Source organism: Podarcis cretensis, assembly GCF_951804945.1.
Source record: "Podarcis cretensis genome assembly, chromosome: 7".
Classification (NCBI taxonomy): Eukaryota; Metazoa; Chordata; class Lepidosauria; order Squamata; family Lacertidae; genus Podarcis; species Podarcis cretensis.
In genome coordinates, this window is record NC_137176.1 from 6,635,781 (window position 1) to 6,652,338 (window position 16,558).

Sequence of the window (16,558 nt, forward strand, 5' to 3'; positions counted from 1 at the left end):
GCCACGTGACCCGGAAGTGTCTCCGGACAGCGCTGGCCCCTGGCCTCTTAAGTGAGATGGGCGCACAACCCCAGAGTCTGTCAAGACTGGCCCGTACGGGCAGGGGTACCTTTACCTTACTATCTGGTTACCTGGCAGGAGGGAGGGGAGCCTATGAAGCGCCATTGGCTTGGCTGGAGCCAATCGCCACCTGGTTTCTCCACCTTCCCTTCCAGAACAATCTCATACAATGTGTCTGGATTGGCTCCCCTCCCTTTTGAATTATTCCCATTAAATTGTAAACTATTATATTAAACTGCGAAATCTGTGTTTATAAAGTGTTTTTCATGTGTTCACAGTGTGCCGTGTGCATTTTCGCAAAAGCTCTTTCAATCATTCTGTTAGGTATTTTGTAAAACAAATCTCTTTCTGTCTAGATGTAACACCTGAAGTGGCTTAAGTTACTGCAGGTAAACTTTCTCCTTCAGACACAATATAAGAGCTTGGGCATATATGGAATTGTGTGTAGTAAGAAGAGGAAGGGGTGGGTCGTTGCATTTCACCATTTTTCTTTCTTGCATTTTTTGTTGTTGTTGCTCTTGCTGTGGCCCTGCTTCGCTAGTTTACATCTTCTCCATGTTTATAATTAAAGCCAGTTGCTGAATATCCATTTTCTGATGACAGCAGAGAGACATGTTGTCTTGTCAGTAGGGCTGTGTTGTTGTTGTTATGCTGCTACTTCACAGCCCCCTTTGTTGTCTACTGAGTGGTGCAATCTTATACCTGCCTATTCAGAAGATGCTTGATAGCATCAGGTCAGATTAGTTATCTCATATTTTAACGAGTAACTGATCGGGCAAAGATGTACCCTTGGGACAGTCCCGCTGCAGGAGCAAGTCATCACAATGAGGCATTGTTGGTGCCCACCATGCACCTGCCATTGTGAGACTCACTGCTTCCTTTAGGTTTTGCTGACACCTCTGAGTCCTGGTTTTTGGAGCTGACACCCCACTCTAATGAATGCAAAAGGAAAGTGTGGATTCCCACAACCCAAGATCTATGGTTGCCTCACCTCAAAAAGGATATTGAAGAGTTGAGAAATGTTCAGGAAAGGGCAGCCAAAATGATCACAGGTGTGGAACACCTGTCCTGTGACTTCAAGCTCTTTAGCTTAGAGAACAAGCAAGTGAGAAGGTAGTGTGACAGAAGTTAATAAAACTATGCATTGCATGGAGAAAATAGAGAAAGGTTTTTGTCCCTCTTTCATAACACTTGAACTGAGTGTTGGAAGATTAGGAGAGATAAAAGAAAGCACTTCTTCACGCAGCATGTAATTAAACTATGGAACTCGCTCCCCTAGTATTGATCTTGGGTTTTCAATGGTTTATGCAGTAAGGACTTTCTTTGCGGAAAGCCTTTGGCACAGCCCCACTTCTTTCTATTGCTCAGCGCCAGGGACCTGCAGGGTGGTTTTTGGATTGGTTTTCTTGGTAAATTCTTTGCATACCAGAGTGGAAGAGGTGGCCTCTCAGCTAGACCAGCCAAGCCAGTTCCACCAGAAAGAGAAATGCCTCGTGTCAGTCTCAGGCAACACCTGGGCTTTTGGCCAAGAGCTGAAAGAGCCTAGCAAGCTTCTGCAGAAGTCATGGGATGTGGGTTATGGAGTTAGCTGGGTCACTGTTGTATGTGCAGTTGGGGCACTTAGGAGAGACAGTGTTTGGGTGTATCAGGTATGGATTGTGGGTGTCATCTTTGACTAACAGAGGACTTGAATGGCGGGATGTAGTAATAGTGGGTTTTTTAATAGGGACAATTTGCATGTAGTGATAAGGTAAAGGTAAAGGTACCCCTGCCCGTACGGGCCAGTCTTGACAGACTCTGGGGTTGTGCGCCCATCTCACTTAAGAGGCCAGGGGCCAGCGCTGTCCGGAGACACTTCCGGGTCACGTGGCCAGCGTGACAAGCTGCATCTGGCGAGCCAGAGCCGCACACGGAAACGCCGTTTACCTTCCCGCTGGTAAGCGGTCCCTATTTATCTACTTGCACCCGGAGGTGCTTTCGAACTGCTAGGTTGGCAGGCGCTGGGACCGAGCAGCGGGAGCGCACCCCGCCGCAGGGATTCGAACCGCCGACCTTTCGATCGGCAAGTCCTAGGCGCTGAGGCTTTAACCCACAGCGCCACCTGCGTCCCTCCTGCATGTAGTGATAAACCACGTTTAATGACGATTGGGATGGCCAGATCACTCTGGCTTTGCTCCTCCCTTGGTGGAAGTGGGAGTAGGAAGCCATGAAACCTTTGCATGTCATTACCAAGGTTGCGGTTTGTTTCTCCCTAACAAACCATGATCAGCAAGTCAACAGCAAACCATGACTTCATGTTGGCTAATGATTGTGGTTTGTTAGGGAGAACCACAACCCCAGATTTGTAATGCTGTAATGACAGGCAAAGGCCTCATGGTTTATTGCTGCTGCTTGCACCAGAGAAGGAACAAAGTAGGGAGTGATCCAGCAGCATTCAGTAGCACACTTCTCAATAACCCTGACTTACTGCTACATATTAAGGAGACCATTTGTTGCATTTTACCACACCATTTCTCAAACGTGGGCATTGTCTCATTTTATCCTCCCCACAATAACCCTGTGCAATTGAGTTAGGTTGAGAAAAAGACTGGCCCAAGATCGCCTGGTGAAGTACTGTGTACAGTACTGATCACCCCATCTTAAAAAAAAAAACAGAGTTTGAAAATGTGTACAAAAGACCAACCAAGGGATTGTAGCATCTTCCCTATATGTTTGGGTTTGGGGTTTTTTAAATAAAGAACTTGTTGTTTTAGAGGTTTATAACATTATGTCTCTTGTGCAGATAATATATGTGGAGATATATTTCTGTCTGCTTCCCAGAACACTAGAACGCAGGGCCACCCAATAAAACCTATAGCTCAGCTAGTATATTCCAGACAGACAAGGAAGAACACAATGCCTGCTTTGTAATTCCTCCATCACAGGAGGGTGTGGGTGGCCACTGCGTCACAGTGACCTTAAAAGGGGATTGCAGAAGTTCATGGAAGACCGGTTTATCAGTTAGAAGAGGCACCTGGAACCTCCATGTTCAAAGGCAGTGTATCTCTTAACTGCTAGTTTCAAGGGGGCAAAGTTTGCATCTGGCTGGCCACTGATGGAAATAGGATGCTGAAGTAGGTAGAGCAAAGATCTTGTATTTTTCTTATTATTTATGGATGAGAGAGGATATGAACAGATCCAAAGCTGTAGAGTCCACACTACAACATCTCTTTTAATGCTTGTATGACAAGACAAGGCATGCCTCATGCTTGCAGGGTTGTTTTGTGTTTTGTTAGAACCAGGAGTGGAACAGCCCAGAGCTATGTGAAAAATAGTGATTCCTGGAGGTAGACTTACACCTAAGATTAAAGATGAGGGAGCCTCTGAACACATCTTCAGTCTAGGAGCACCATTCATACAAGAATGCACTCATGGCTTTCCCTCGCTGTCTTTCATTTAGACAATCAAATTCATATTTTTTTTTAGATAATATTTATTCAAATTTTAAAGGTTACAAAAAGAAAAAGGAAAAAAAAGTAAAGTAAAAAATACAGAAAAAATACAATCAGTTAAAAAAAAAGAACAAATCGAACCTTTACATAGCTTTCTTTCCTTTACTTATTTCCTTGACCTCCTCACACCTCCCATTTTTGTATTCTAATTCAAATTATTGTTTCAGCAGATCCTTCCAACCTTGTTTTTATCTTAATAATTTGTCTTAATATACTATAATTTTACATTCTCTCTTTCACCAATTCATTTTTACTTAATCCTTTATGTCCTTTCTGCCAAAACCACATAATTTTCTTTTTCCAACGTCTTTCTAACAATCCTTAATTTTACAATATTTTTGAAGATAAACTTAGACAATCAAATTCAGATGGGGGGAAAGAACCCTTTTCGTTGTTGCTATTGTTCTACAGTTAGGAGTCAAAAACCCTTTCCAACCTATTACAAATCACCACTGTAGATCCTGATGTACTTTCTGCCCACCGCTATGATAGACAACAGTGCTATAAAAGTTTCAGTGTGAAACATTTATTGGCGATCACCAAGAAAAATATTGGTAACTTTCGGAATTTTGATGGGGATGGCTCCCTTTGGCTTGCATCTTGCCCAGTGAGAAGCAGCTGTAGTGAACCTTGGTGTTGGTGCAATTGATTCAGTTGACGCTGCATGATGTGATACAACACTTTGCGATGGCTGAAGTGTTCTATCATCTCCTTGGTGCAAGGGATAGTTGGGGCACATTCTTAAGGTCAGCAAGCTCCGTTTTCTCAGGTACCTGCTCACCACTTCCTTTTCTCATTGCAGGTGAAGGCCAATGATTCAGACCAGGGTGCCAATGCTGAGATTGACTACTCCTTCCACCAAGCTTCAGATGTGGTTCGCCGGTTGCTGCGCCTGGACAGAGCCACTGGACTTATCACTGTTCAGGGTCCCGTTGATCGTGAAGACATCAATGTGCTCAAGTTCTCCGTGTTGGCCAAGGACAAAGGGGCCAACCCCAAAACTGCCCGTGCCCAGGTGGTGATTAGTGTCAGGGATATGAATGACAACGCTCCATCCATTGAAATCCGTGGTATTGGCTTGGTCACCCACCAAGATGGCATGGCTAATATCTCAGAAGATGTGCCGGTTGAGACACCTGTGGCTCTGGTACAGGTGTCTGATCGGGATGAAGGTGAGAATGCTGTTGTGACCTGTGTGGTGGCTGGTGATGTACCTTTCCAGTTGCGACAAGCCAGCGACACCGGAAGTGACAGCAAAAAGAAGTATTTTCTCCAGACCACAACGCCACTAGACTATGAGGCCGTGAAAGAATACACCATTGAGATTGTGGCTGTGGATTCTGGCAATCCACCTCTGTCCAGCACCAACTCTCTCAAGGTGCAGGTGGTGGATGTTAATGACAATGACCCAGTTTTCAGCCAGAGCTCAACAGAGGTATCTTTCCCAGAAAATAATTCCCCAGATGACTTGGTGGTAGAAGTGAGTGCTACTGATGCAGACAGCGGGTCCAATGCGAAGCTGGTGTACTCCCTAGTGACAGAGCCTTCATCCAAAGGCATATTCTCCATTGATCCAGAGTCTGGTGAAATCCGGGTTAAGACTGTCCTGGACCGTGAGCAGCGAGAACGCTATGAATTCTTGGTAGTCGCAGCAGACAAGGGCAGCCCTAGCCGGAAGGGGACGGCCTCTGTTGCCATCAACGTCATGGACCGCAACGACAATGACCCAAAGTTCATGCTAAGTGGCTACAACTTCTCCGTCATGGAAAACATGCCCCCCCTGAGTCCCGTGGGCATGGTGACAGTAATCGATGCAGACAAAGGGGAGAATGCCTTCATTCAGCTCTCAGTAGAGCAGGACAACGGGGACTTTGTTATCCAGAATGGTACTGGCACCATCCTCTCCAGCATTTCCTTTGACCGCGAGCGGCAGAGCACTTACACCTTCCGACTGAAAGCTGTGGATTCAGGTGACCCACCCAGGTCTGCCTATGTTGGGGTGACCATCAATGTTCTTGACGAGAACGACAACGCTCCTGTCATCATTTCTCCATCCAACGCTTCCTACAAGCATATCCAGCCACACACTAGTCCTGGGCAGCAGGTCATGAGTGTCGGAGCCGAAGACATTGACTCTGGGATCAACGCTGAGCTGCAGTACAGCATCATGGGTGGAAACCCCTTTGAGCTCTTCAAGATTTCGCCCCAGAGCGGAAACATCACATTGGAGAAGGAGATCCTCCGCAAGCACCACGGGCTTCACCGACTGGTGGTGCGCGTCAACGACAAGGGCAAGCCGTCTCGCCACGGCACCGCTCTGGTCCATTTCTACGTCAACGAGACCCTGACTAACCGCACGCTGCTGGAGACTCTGGTGGGACACAGCTTGGACACGCCTATCGACATTGACATCGCCGGCGACCCAGAGTACGAGCGCAGCAAGCAGCGCAGCAACATCCTCTTTGGGGTCATTGCGGGCATAGTAGCCGTCACCCTGGTCATTGTGCTGGTTGTGCTGGTGCGCTACTGCCGTCAGAAGGAGGCCAAGAGCGGCTACCAGGCGGGCAAGAAGGAAACCAAGGACCTGTACGCTCCCAAGCAAGGCAGCAAAGGCAACAAAGCCAAGAGCAAGGTCAAAAAGAACAAGTCCCCCAAGCCGCCCAAACCAGCCGAGGATGAGGAAGAAACGGGCCTGCAGAAATCTCTCAAGTTCAACCTGATGAATGACTCGGTCAGCGACAGCCCCCGCATTCACCTGCCCCTTAACTACCCCCCGGGCAGCCCTGACTTGGGCCGCCACTACCGCTCCAACTCCCCCCTGCCTTCCATCCAGCTCCAGCCCCAGTCGCCGTCTGCCTCCAAGAAGCACCAGGTGGTCCAGGACCTGCCGGCCACCAATACATTTGTGGGCACAGGGGACAGCAATTCCACAGGCTCGGAGCAGTATTCAGACTACAGCTACCGCACCAACCCTCAGAAATACACCAACAAGCAGGTAGGAGAGATTGTCCTACACCCTCCCAGAACCCCCTCACGCCGCACCCGGGCCATATGGACAGAAGTGTGGGAGTGACGTGGACTCCGCCCACCCTGAATGAATGGACCTTGACCCCTTGGCATGTTGCAGGCCGGAGCCTGCAGGTGTCCAGGTGCCAGTTGCTCAGGAAAGGACTGCTCAGGGAAGAGGCTTCCTGCCAGCCCAGCCGGTGGAGGGAACAACTGTATGGGAGGCGGGTGGAGACCTTCTGGCTGCAAGGAACAGGAGCTGGCAGGTGGCATCTGGGGGGAAGCAAGCATGTTGCTTGGGAGGGGCAGGGTCCACTGGCGGGTGGGGTCTCTCTGCGTTCTGCTGGAGCCCTTTCACGGAGCCCTCCATGTATGGTGCTCGCTGAAATAAAGCGGGTCGGAAGGCACGCATTCTGGGTCTTTGTATATGTGTCCCAGGCTCCAGCCACTCTTCCACTCACAAATCTAATACCTCGGGCAAGACGCAGAAATGCCTATCCCAGTTCTGCCGCAGAGCCTGACGACACGAGAGCCTCAGTGTTTCTGAGGACACAGGGTAAGAAAGGCAAGTATCTTGAGCGGTGGCACAAAGGGTGTGGCTGCAAGGCTTCTGCATGTGGAAATGGCACCTGCCCCCGCAGCTGGGGCTTCTCTGCTGCTTTGAGTGCGCCTCCGCTCTGTGCATGCGTTGGGATACATCCGTGGAGTTCAAGAAAGAGGTTAGCTTTGAGCGCATGTAGGGCACAGAGCTTATTGCTGCTTCTTCTTTCTTCTTCCTTTTGGTTCTTGCTGTGTTTGAAGCAAGGGCTGGTATCTGCTGAAATAAGATATTCTGAACTGCATGACAGGGTACTTCGCAACTTTGGGAGCACAGGACAGGGAAACCTCCGGCTTGCAAACTGGTTAATGCACCGGGAAAGTCCGTAGGCGGTGTGGCTTCGGTAGGCTTTGTCCTTTCCTGTCTGTGCTTCAAGCTAGTGACCTGTAGAGGGTTTTTTTGTGCAGGGTTCTGCAACAGATCCAAAGTATTAAGAGGAGGTGACTTGTCTCCCAGATACTGTGCCATGTTCTCCTTCCATCCAGACTGGTATGTCCTCAGAGTGAAAAGGTGTTTGCCTATTAAAGGGTTGCAATAAAATACCCGTTGCTAGTGAGCATGTTGTGAAGTGTGAATGTCTGGCTGTTGTACCGCAGCCTCTGGGGCAGTGGAGGAGAAGAGAATGAGGAGGAGGGGAGGACTTTCCTTCCAGAAGTCATTTTGCCACTGGTATCCTCTTGTTCCTTTTTTGTATGTAATTTAATATGGCCTGTTTGTGTATTTTGTATTATTATTTTATATGGTATGTTGGGCAGGGAAAGGGGAATATGGGGGGGGGGAATCACATTAAATCATGTGTCTTTTTTAAAAGAATACCATATGAACAATATTTCACAAATTAGTTTGGAATAATGCTATGGCATTATCCCAACGGGATCTACTATTTTAAAAAATAAATAAAAAATCCCCAGTTGTTTCCACACACATGCATTTCTGTTTAACAAAACAAATGAGTTTAAATCACAGTAGTGGCTTTGTGTGCACTCATAACAAACTGTATTTTCTGCAAAAAAAAAAAATCCTTATAAAAAGGACTTTTTGAGAGCTCCAGTTTTTGGCACGAGGCATTATTGCTGCATTATCAGTGTATAATCTAGATAGCATTATTTTAATCCAAAGAACTGTTTGTATTGTTTCTCACACCCATTTGGTGCTCAGAACAACAGGGATTTCAATTTTTTATATCCTGCCTTTCCACCAAGAAGAAAGCAGTCTATATGACTCTCCCTGGCCTGTGTCATCTTCACAACCACCTTTAGAAGGAGATTAAGCTGAGGGATATTACCTGGTCTAAGATCACCCAGGGAGCTTCATGGCTATGTGGGGATTTGAAGCTGAGACTCCCCAGTCCCCCTCTGACACCGTGGTCAATACACCACGCTGTATTTTCATGGGGGCCCTAAGTATTTAATTTTCTTACATAACCAGCAAATCTGCCAAACATCTGTAGGGTTAGATTTGCAGTACACGCACAGCAGATTTGCAGCACAGTTTGCTCAGGGGTAGAAGTGTCCCTGCTGAGAATGTAAACAGCTTTAACAATAGATTGTTGTAAGCCAAAGTATCTAAGAACTTTTTGTTGAAGTGTAGTGTATGTAAATGTTCCAAATAAACACACAAGTGTTTTAATTCTTTTTACTGGTCACATTTAAGGATACTGTACAGAGGTTGCTAATTTTTATATAGGTACTGTCAATCTTTATCTGAAAAACACACCTGCAGGTCCAATTCCCATTTTACCTTACACTTAAAAATGGTTCATCCTCTGTTGCAATGGTATATACCCTTTTCAATATTTCCAGAGTCATGTTGTGGCTCCTATACACACTATACACATGATATAAACATGATACGTTATATTATGTTCGCACATTAAGAACCCCATCCCTAATGTTGGTAGTTCTGTAATTATTTATTATAGCAGCAAAAGGTAAAATTATGTTGATCATCACAGTATCTGCTCAATTTTTTCTTTACCATCCCCAAAACAATACGTATCCTAGTTATTGAGAAATATTCAGCGCCCAAATTTTAGACTATAGTGCTGGTGATACTAGGGGCACGCCCAGAGCCAAAATCCATTTATATTTCCCCCAGATGTTTACAATTGCAGACTTAATTACATGATTCTTTAATTTTATAGAGCTCCTCTCCTTCTCAGCCCCTTCCCAAGGTCTATCCCTGTTTGCTCTACAAACCGCCTCCCAAGTTCACTACCTGGCTCCCACCAAAAGGATAAAACCATTAAAATGGCAGCGTAGTAATAATTGTTGCCGTGCTGAGGAGTCTCAAGCCATCCTTGGATACCAATTACTGTGAATTTTCTAAGCTAATTCTTGTGTCCCTCACCCTCCAATGGATTGATGGATTAATTAAGTGGATTTGAATCTTCTTAAGTGTTTTTTGAGGGTCATAGGTAGGGAGAGGGAGCTTTCATTTTAACAACCGGAAGCCTTCCTATCCAACAAAAACATTTTCCCCACCTGGTTAAACTGTGACTTATCTCATTAAGTAAGGGGTCGATCTTGTCTTTAAACAACCACCAACAAAGGCACACATTTGATTACAGGCAACTCCCCATTTGTGCAGGGTTTGTGTTCCAAGGCACCAGGCACACTGGCTCGCTCTGCCCCTGCCTCAAACGCAGTCAAATGGGGAAGAGTATCGTGGTGAAGAGGTGGGGGTAGCTGTGCGCAGGTGCACAGCTTGGGAGTCATTCTGGACTCACAGCTGTCCATGGAGGCACAGGTCATTTCTGTGTCCAGGGCAGCTGTTTATCAGCATATGGTACGCAGGCTGAGACCCTACCTGCCCGCAGACTGTCTGGCCAGAGTGGTGCATGCTCTAGTTATCTCTCGCTTGGACTACTGCAATGCGCTCTACGTGGGGCTACCTTTGAAGGTGACCTGGAAACTACAACTAATCCAGAATGCAACAGCTAGACTAGTGACTGGGAGCAGCCGCCGAGACCATATAACACTGGTCTTGAAAGATCTACACTGGCTCCCAGTACGTTTCCGAGCACAATTCAAAGTGTTGGTGCTGACCGTTAAAGCCCTAAACGGCCTCAGTCCAGTATACCTGAAGGAGCGTCTCCACCCCCATCGTTCAGCCTGGACACTGAGGTCCAGCTCCGAAGGCCTTCTGGTGGTTCCCTCGCTGCGAGAAGCCAAGTTACAGGGAACCAGGCAAAGGGCCTTCTCGGTAGTGGCACCCACCCTGTGGAACGCCCTCCCACCAGATGTCAAAGAGAAAAACAACTACCAGACTTTTAGAAGACATCTGAAGGCAGCCCTGTTTAGGGAGGCTTTTAATATTTAATAGGTTATTGTATTTTAGTGTTTTGTTGGAAGCCGCCCAGAGTGGCTGGGGAGACCCAGCCAGATGGATGGGGTATAAATAATAATAATAATAATAATAATAATAATAATTATTATTATTATTATTATTATTATTATTATTATTATTATTTTATTTATTTTCTTGTTAAGGCCTGTCTCATAGTAGTTGTTTAAACTGTTTCTATAAGTGCAATTATTTTAAGCGTTTTTTCATATGTAGCTGTTTTATATTTGCTTTTATGTAAATCATTTCACGACGCCTCATAGAAAGCGATTCATAAATGAAATGGTAACAGCATAATAATAAAATTGCACAAAGGACTGGCCCATTTGCACACAGCGCAAGGGGAGGCAGAGACTCTTTGCAACGTGGATGGGATGGGGGAAGAAAGAGATGGCGGCCTACACTTAATCCCAAAGCAGCAGCAGATAGGATACCCTCAAAAACTTGATGCTGGTTTAAGTCCCCCTAATGGAAGTTTTTAAAAATATGCGTTGCGAAACCCTTGTGCTTCCTCTTCCCCTGCCATAAGTACGCATGCCATCCTGCTCTATTGTCGAACCCCTCCAGGTCTAATAGTTCCTTATTTTCCAATTTTATCCACGTTTTCACCCAGCAAAGGCACGATGCCTCATAATATAATTTCAGATCTGGCAGAGCGAATCCCCCTCTTTCTTTAGCTTCTGTTAACAATTTAAACTTAATCCTTGGGTTTTTGCCGTGCCAGACATATTTTGAGATTCCTCTTTGCCACTCCTCTTTAAAGGCCCCCTAATGGAAGTTTGGGGACGCAGGTGGCGCTGTGGGTTAAAGCCTCAGCGCCTAGGGCTTGCCGATCGAAAGGTCGGCGGTTCGAATCCCTGCGGCGGGGTGCGCTCCCGCTGCTCGGTCCCAGCGCCTGCCAACCTAGCAGTTCGAAAGCACCTCCGGGTGCAAGTAGATAAATAGGGACCGCTTACCAGCGGGAAGGTAAACGGCGTTTCCGTGTGCGGCTCTGGCTCTGGCTCTGGCTCTGGCCAGAGCAGCGATGTCACGCTGGCCACGTGACCCGGAAGTGTCTCCGGACAGCGCTGGCCCCTGGCCTCTTAAGTGAGATGGGCGCACAACCCCAGAGTCTGTCAAGACTGGCCCGTACGGGCAGGGGTACCTTTACCTTAATGGAAGTTTGGGTGAGGAATAGATTTTTACTAGAACCTAAAGTACCACACTGGCTATCCCCATTGGAAGTTATGAGCGTGAAAAAAGTAAACATGAGAGGTGATTGGATAACTTATGAACAATTGTTAACAAAAGTAGGGGGGACATGGAAACTGAAACCATATGACCAGGTTAAAGAAAAAGTCTATGATTGGTTACACTATTTCCAAATAAACGAAATGTTTAGACAAGACGTTAAAGAGAGAGGATACGCGGATAAAGAATCTAAATTCCAGACTGAAATAATAAACAATGATTACAAAATTCTTTCTAAAACGTATAATATGCTATTAGAGTATAACTTGATAGATGAGGAAGTGAAGTCTGTGATGATTCATTGGGCAAGGGACATCAGCCATAATATATAGTATGAAGAATGGGAGAAACTCTGGAAAAAAAATCTTAAATTTACAGCTTGCATAACGTTAAAAGAGAACCTCATGAAGATGTTTTACCGTTGGTATATAACACCTGCAAAATTAGCAAAAATATATAAAACTTGCAATAAATGCTGGAAATGCAGGGAAAAAGAGGGATCCTTCTTCCACATGTGGTGGGACTGCAGAAAGGTCAAAGGCTTTTGGGAAAGTGTATATAATGAAATGAAAAGTATATTAAGATATAACTTTGGGAAAAAGCCGGAGGCTTTTCTGCTAGGCCTAGCAGGAAGTGATATAAAGAACAATGATAGTAAATTCTTTCAATATGCAACAACGGCCGCAAGGGTCCTATTGGCCCAAAATTGGAAACAACAGAACATACCAACGCTTGAGGAATGGAGAGCAAAACTACTAGAATATGCGGAGATGGACAGATTGACGGGGAAAATTAGATATTTAAAAGACCAAAGGTTCATTGAGGACTGGGGGAAATTTGTGGAATATCTGGAAAATATAAGTGAAGGTCAGATAACGTTGGGTTTTAAAAAGCTCTGTGAAAAGGTTGGAATATTGTCTAAAGAGAAAAAGAAGGAAAGAGAAAATAATGTCAATATAAGCTAGGATTTGTGTGAATTTGTTAAATTAGGGTATGGATGATTTCAGGGGAAGCTGAAGGAAGTCTTATAGAAAGAAATCTGTGATAACAAGGCGTAAATTGTTTTACTTTCTTGTTTGTTATGATTTAAAAAACAATAAAAATTATGCAGAAAAAATAATAATAAAATAAACTGGCCCAAGGTCACCTGGTAAGCTTCACAGCTGAGCAGGGATTTGATCCCCTGTCTCCCAGGGCCCTAGTCCAATCCTCTAGTGACCCCATCACACCAGCTGTCATTTGTGACATTGACCAATCATGTTCCTTAAGCCAAGAATCCTTCTAAGAACTAGGGGGATTGCAGGGAATATGCAACCGTGGGAAAGCCCTGGCTCTGCTCTTCTACTCTCTTGCCCTCATTCTGGTGCTTCTACAAAAGCAGGTAGGGATTGAACAAGTGTAAGGGGTCTGGGACCTTGAATCGGGAAGTCTGTCTGTAGGCTCCCAGTGCACCACCAGAGAAGCCCTCGGGAAGAGAGGGTCTCCAGCTTCATCTCTATTGTGTTGCAGTAGTGCCCTAGTAAAAGCCAGGAATGGGGTTGCAGCTTGGCACTCTGGCCATAGCATATGACGCAAGGAACTCCTATCTAGCTCTTGCTTCAGGTTTGGTTCCTCATTCTGAGCAACTCACCCATGACAGAAGATGCTAAACAGATGCCTGATCTGCCTTCCCTCAAGTTCACTTCATCATATCATTTGCCCATTTTGGAACCTGACCATGGAAGAACCACCAACTCAAGGCTTGATCTAAAAGCCTGCGAGCGTCTGGTTCAAGCACCAGCAGAATGATCAGGCTGCTTGTGGAGTGCCCTTCTGATTCCAAAGGACCAGCATCTTGCCTGCACTGGCAATGGAGGTGGGAGCAGATCCTCTAGGTCCCTGGTGCATCCATTTCTGCCAGGAATGCCACTGGGATTTTAAGCCCCAGCATTTCCAGTAGAAAAACTATGGTTTTCCACTTGGCTGGGAGAAGGCCCTCTGGAGATCTTTCTCTAGAACCTGATCAGCACCCCTTTGGTTCATTATCTCCTTTCTTTGGAAGCTGATTGTGAGCCCGTTTGGACTCTATGCCTCTAGTGGTTCCTGACAGTTTGCTCAGACTCCATTAATCTACGGGTTTACGTTACTCCCAAAAACATAATGGATGGAGCCCCAACTGATCCCCAGGCTCTGCAGGAACAGATCATCACCAGGCAGAAAACTAGTTATTCTAAGACAAGATTCCCAACTGCAAGCAGAGGACTATCAGAAAACCATTGTACCACAAGCCAGGAACTCACAGCTCCAAATGCCTCTACACGAATGTTTTAATAGCACCCAAACAAACTTGCATAGTTTTATTGCCCAGTGCCAAGCTATTGTCTATGCTGCATCCTGAGACCTGTCACATGGACAAGACCGAATTGGTTCTAGCACTATGGAGAGAAGATCTTGACTGGGTATCTCCGTCCCTGAACAGGAAAGCCCATTTCTCCATCCTGGGATGCTTTCTTAGCTGCCTTTATGAAGATTTTTGAACCACCTAAGGCCTGACTTATGTCACTCGCTGGTCAGGTTCCACTTATGTGGCTCAATTCTAATCCCTTACAGGGGATATCAGCGACCAGAGATGAAGGATGAATTGGCCGTTGTGAAGCCCATCACTGAGTTAATGAGCGTGCCTCTGTACTGACACTCACCTCCAAGAGCAAAAGCATGGGGGCATGGCCAATGAGATCTTATGGGTGTGGCCAGTGGCGTAGCGTGGGGGGTGCAGGGGGGGCGGCTGCACCGGGCGCAACATCTGGGGGGGGCGCTCGCTGCCTCCGGAGTCGCCGAAGAGCCACGGGCGCAGGCTGTAGCAGAGCCCCATGTCTCGCGGAACCAACAAGCTGTGCGCGCGTCTGGGCTGAAGGCGTCCGGCAGGCAGCGGCTCTCAGCGCTCGCCGCGGTCCCCGCGCATCAGGGCCACGGAGGGCGCGCCAGGCAGCCCCTCCTCACAGCTCCGCCGCCGCCGCTGCTGCTGCTGCTGCAGGGCCATGTTGCATTTTCCTCGCCTCTCTGCCCTCCTCCTCTGGGCAAGCGGCGTCGTTTGGGCGGCAGCACCAGCAGCAACTTGCCTCAGATCACCTGACACGGACCCGCCGCTGTCGCCGTGGCTACCTTACCGTAAATACCCCAGCCCAGGCAGCAGCAAGAAGCAGCTGGCAGCGGCGGCAGGTTAGGGGTTAGGGGCACAAATTACTTGCCTTGCCCCGGGTTAGGGGGCACAAATTACTTGCCTTGCCCCGGGTGCTGACAACCCACGCTACGCCACTGGGTGTGGCCAGTTCTGGTTTTCTCTCCACCCGGCTCCCTTGCAAAGATACTACAGATACAGCCAGGATACAACTGCTGCCACAGTTGCTTCTCTGCAGGAAAGAAATATGTGTGGCCCCACCTGTTCCGGTTCTCGCCCTCTCCTCCTCCTTTGCAATGAAACAGTGGGTTTATTTATACCTAAGTGTTGTGCCTTGGTTCAGAGTTGCCACCACAATTTCTAGTGTGTGTTCAAGTCAAAGAAACCGTACATTACTCAGAAGCAGGCCTCAATGAATCCCTGGGATTGCCACCTCATAAGCTTGTACAGAATTGCAACCTGAGTAGGTTAGTCATAAAGGTGCCCCACAGGCACTGTTTGGGAGGTTACAGTGATCTTAGTCATTTCTACATCATCTTTCCAGAATGTGGAATAGGGAGAAGGGATATTAAGTGGACCAGGAGCTGGGAGACCGGGCTTCAAATCCTCACTCAGTCGTGAAGTTCACTGTCTGACTTGGGCCAGTCTCTCAGCTTAACAAACTCCACAAGGTCTTTGTGAGGATAACACAGGGGAAAGGAGACGCATGACTGCCACATAATAATAATAATAATAATAATAATAATAATAATAATAATTTATTATTTATACCCCACCCATCTGGCTGGGCTTCCCCAGCCACTCTGGGTGGCTTCCAAAAAAATATTAAAATACTGCTATACATCAAACATTAAAAGCTTCCCTAAACACTGCTGCCTTCAGATGTCTTCTAAAAGTCTGGTAGTTGTTCTCTTTGACATCTGGTGGGAGGGCGTTCCACAGGGAGGGCGCCACTACTGAGAAGGCCCTCTGCCTGGTTCCCTGTAACTTGGCTTCTCGCAGTGAAGGAACTGCCAGAAGGCCCTCGGTGCTGGACCTCAATGTCCGGGCAGAACGATGGGGGTGGAGACGCTCCTTCAGGTATACAGGACTGAGGCCGTTTAGGGCTTTAAAGGTCAGCACCAACACTTTGAATTGAGCTCCTTGGAGGAAGGGTGGAATGGACACAAACCCAATAATTAAAAGAAATGGTAATTGTTTAAAAAGTAAATATCCAGCCTTCCTGCCCCTAGTTTTGCATTGGGGAGGTGTGGAGGGCCGGTTTGGAATCATTAAACAAACAAATGAAAAACAGCAACCCAAAATCTTAGGGGAAAATGATCTGATCTACAGCTGCGATATGCGGACCTAGAAACATAAGACTTTATAGGTAGCTCTTCAGCAAATCCAGCATGTGCCTTGCCTGTTGCAACAGGCTTGCCAGGGTGTGGTGTGCAAGAAGAGACTGCAACCCGTGCACAGTGTTCTTGTTTGAGCCTTTTGTAATGCAATTTAAATTTGCCCAAGTGTTGAATACTCTCCTTAGAAGCCTTTAAAATAGCTTGTACTGCAGTACAATTTCAGCAAAACAGGGAAAGGACCAGCATGTTTATTAGTGCATAAGCTTTTGGAGGCTAAAGTCCACTTCGTCCAATGCATCATTTGTAGTAAACCATGAACGTTTATGTAAAA

The 16,558-nt window shown here is 46.7% G+C and overlaps 1 protein-coding gene across 4 annotated transcripts in view; it reads left to right on the forward strand.

The window, feature by feature from the left end:
* The window catches only part of PCDH1 (protocadherin 1), an 85,107-nt gene that overhangs the window by 30,271 nt on the left and 38,278 nt on the right, over window positions 1-16,558 (forward strand). For all 4 annotated transcript variants that reach the window (XM_079983471.1, XM_079983472.1, XM_079983470.1 and 1 more), the window contains exon 3: window positions 4,354-6,546. In XM_079983471.1, coding sequence (XP_079839597.1) covers window positions 4,354-6,546 — 2,193 coding nt within the window. The remainder of the gene's footprint in view (window positions 1-4,353; window positions 6,547-16,558) is intronic.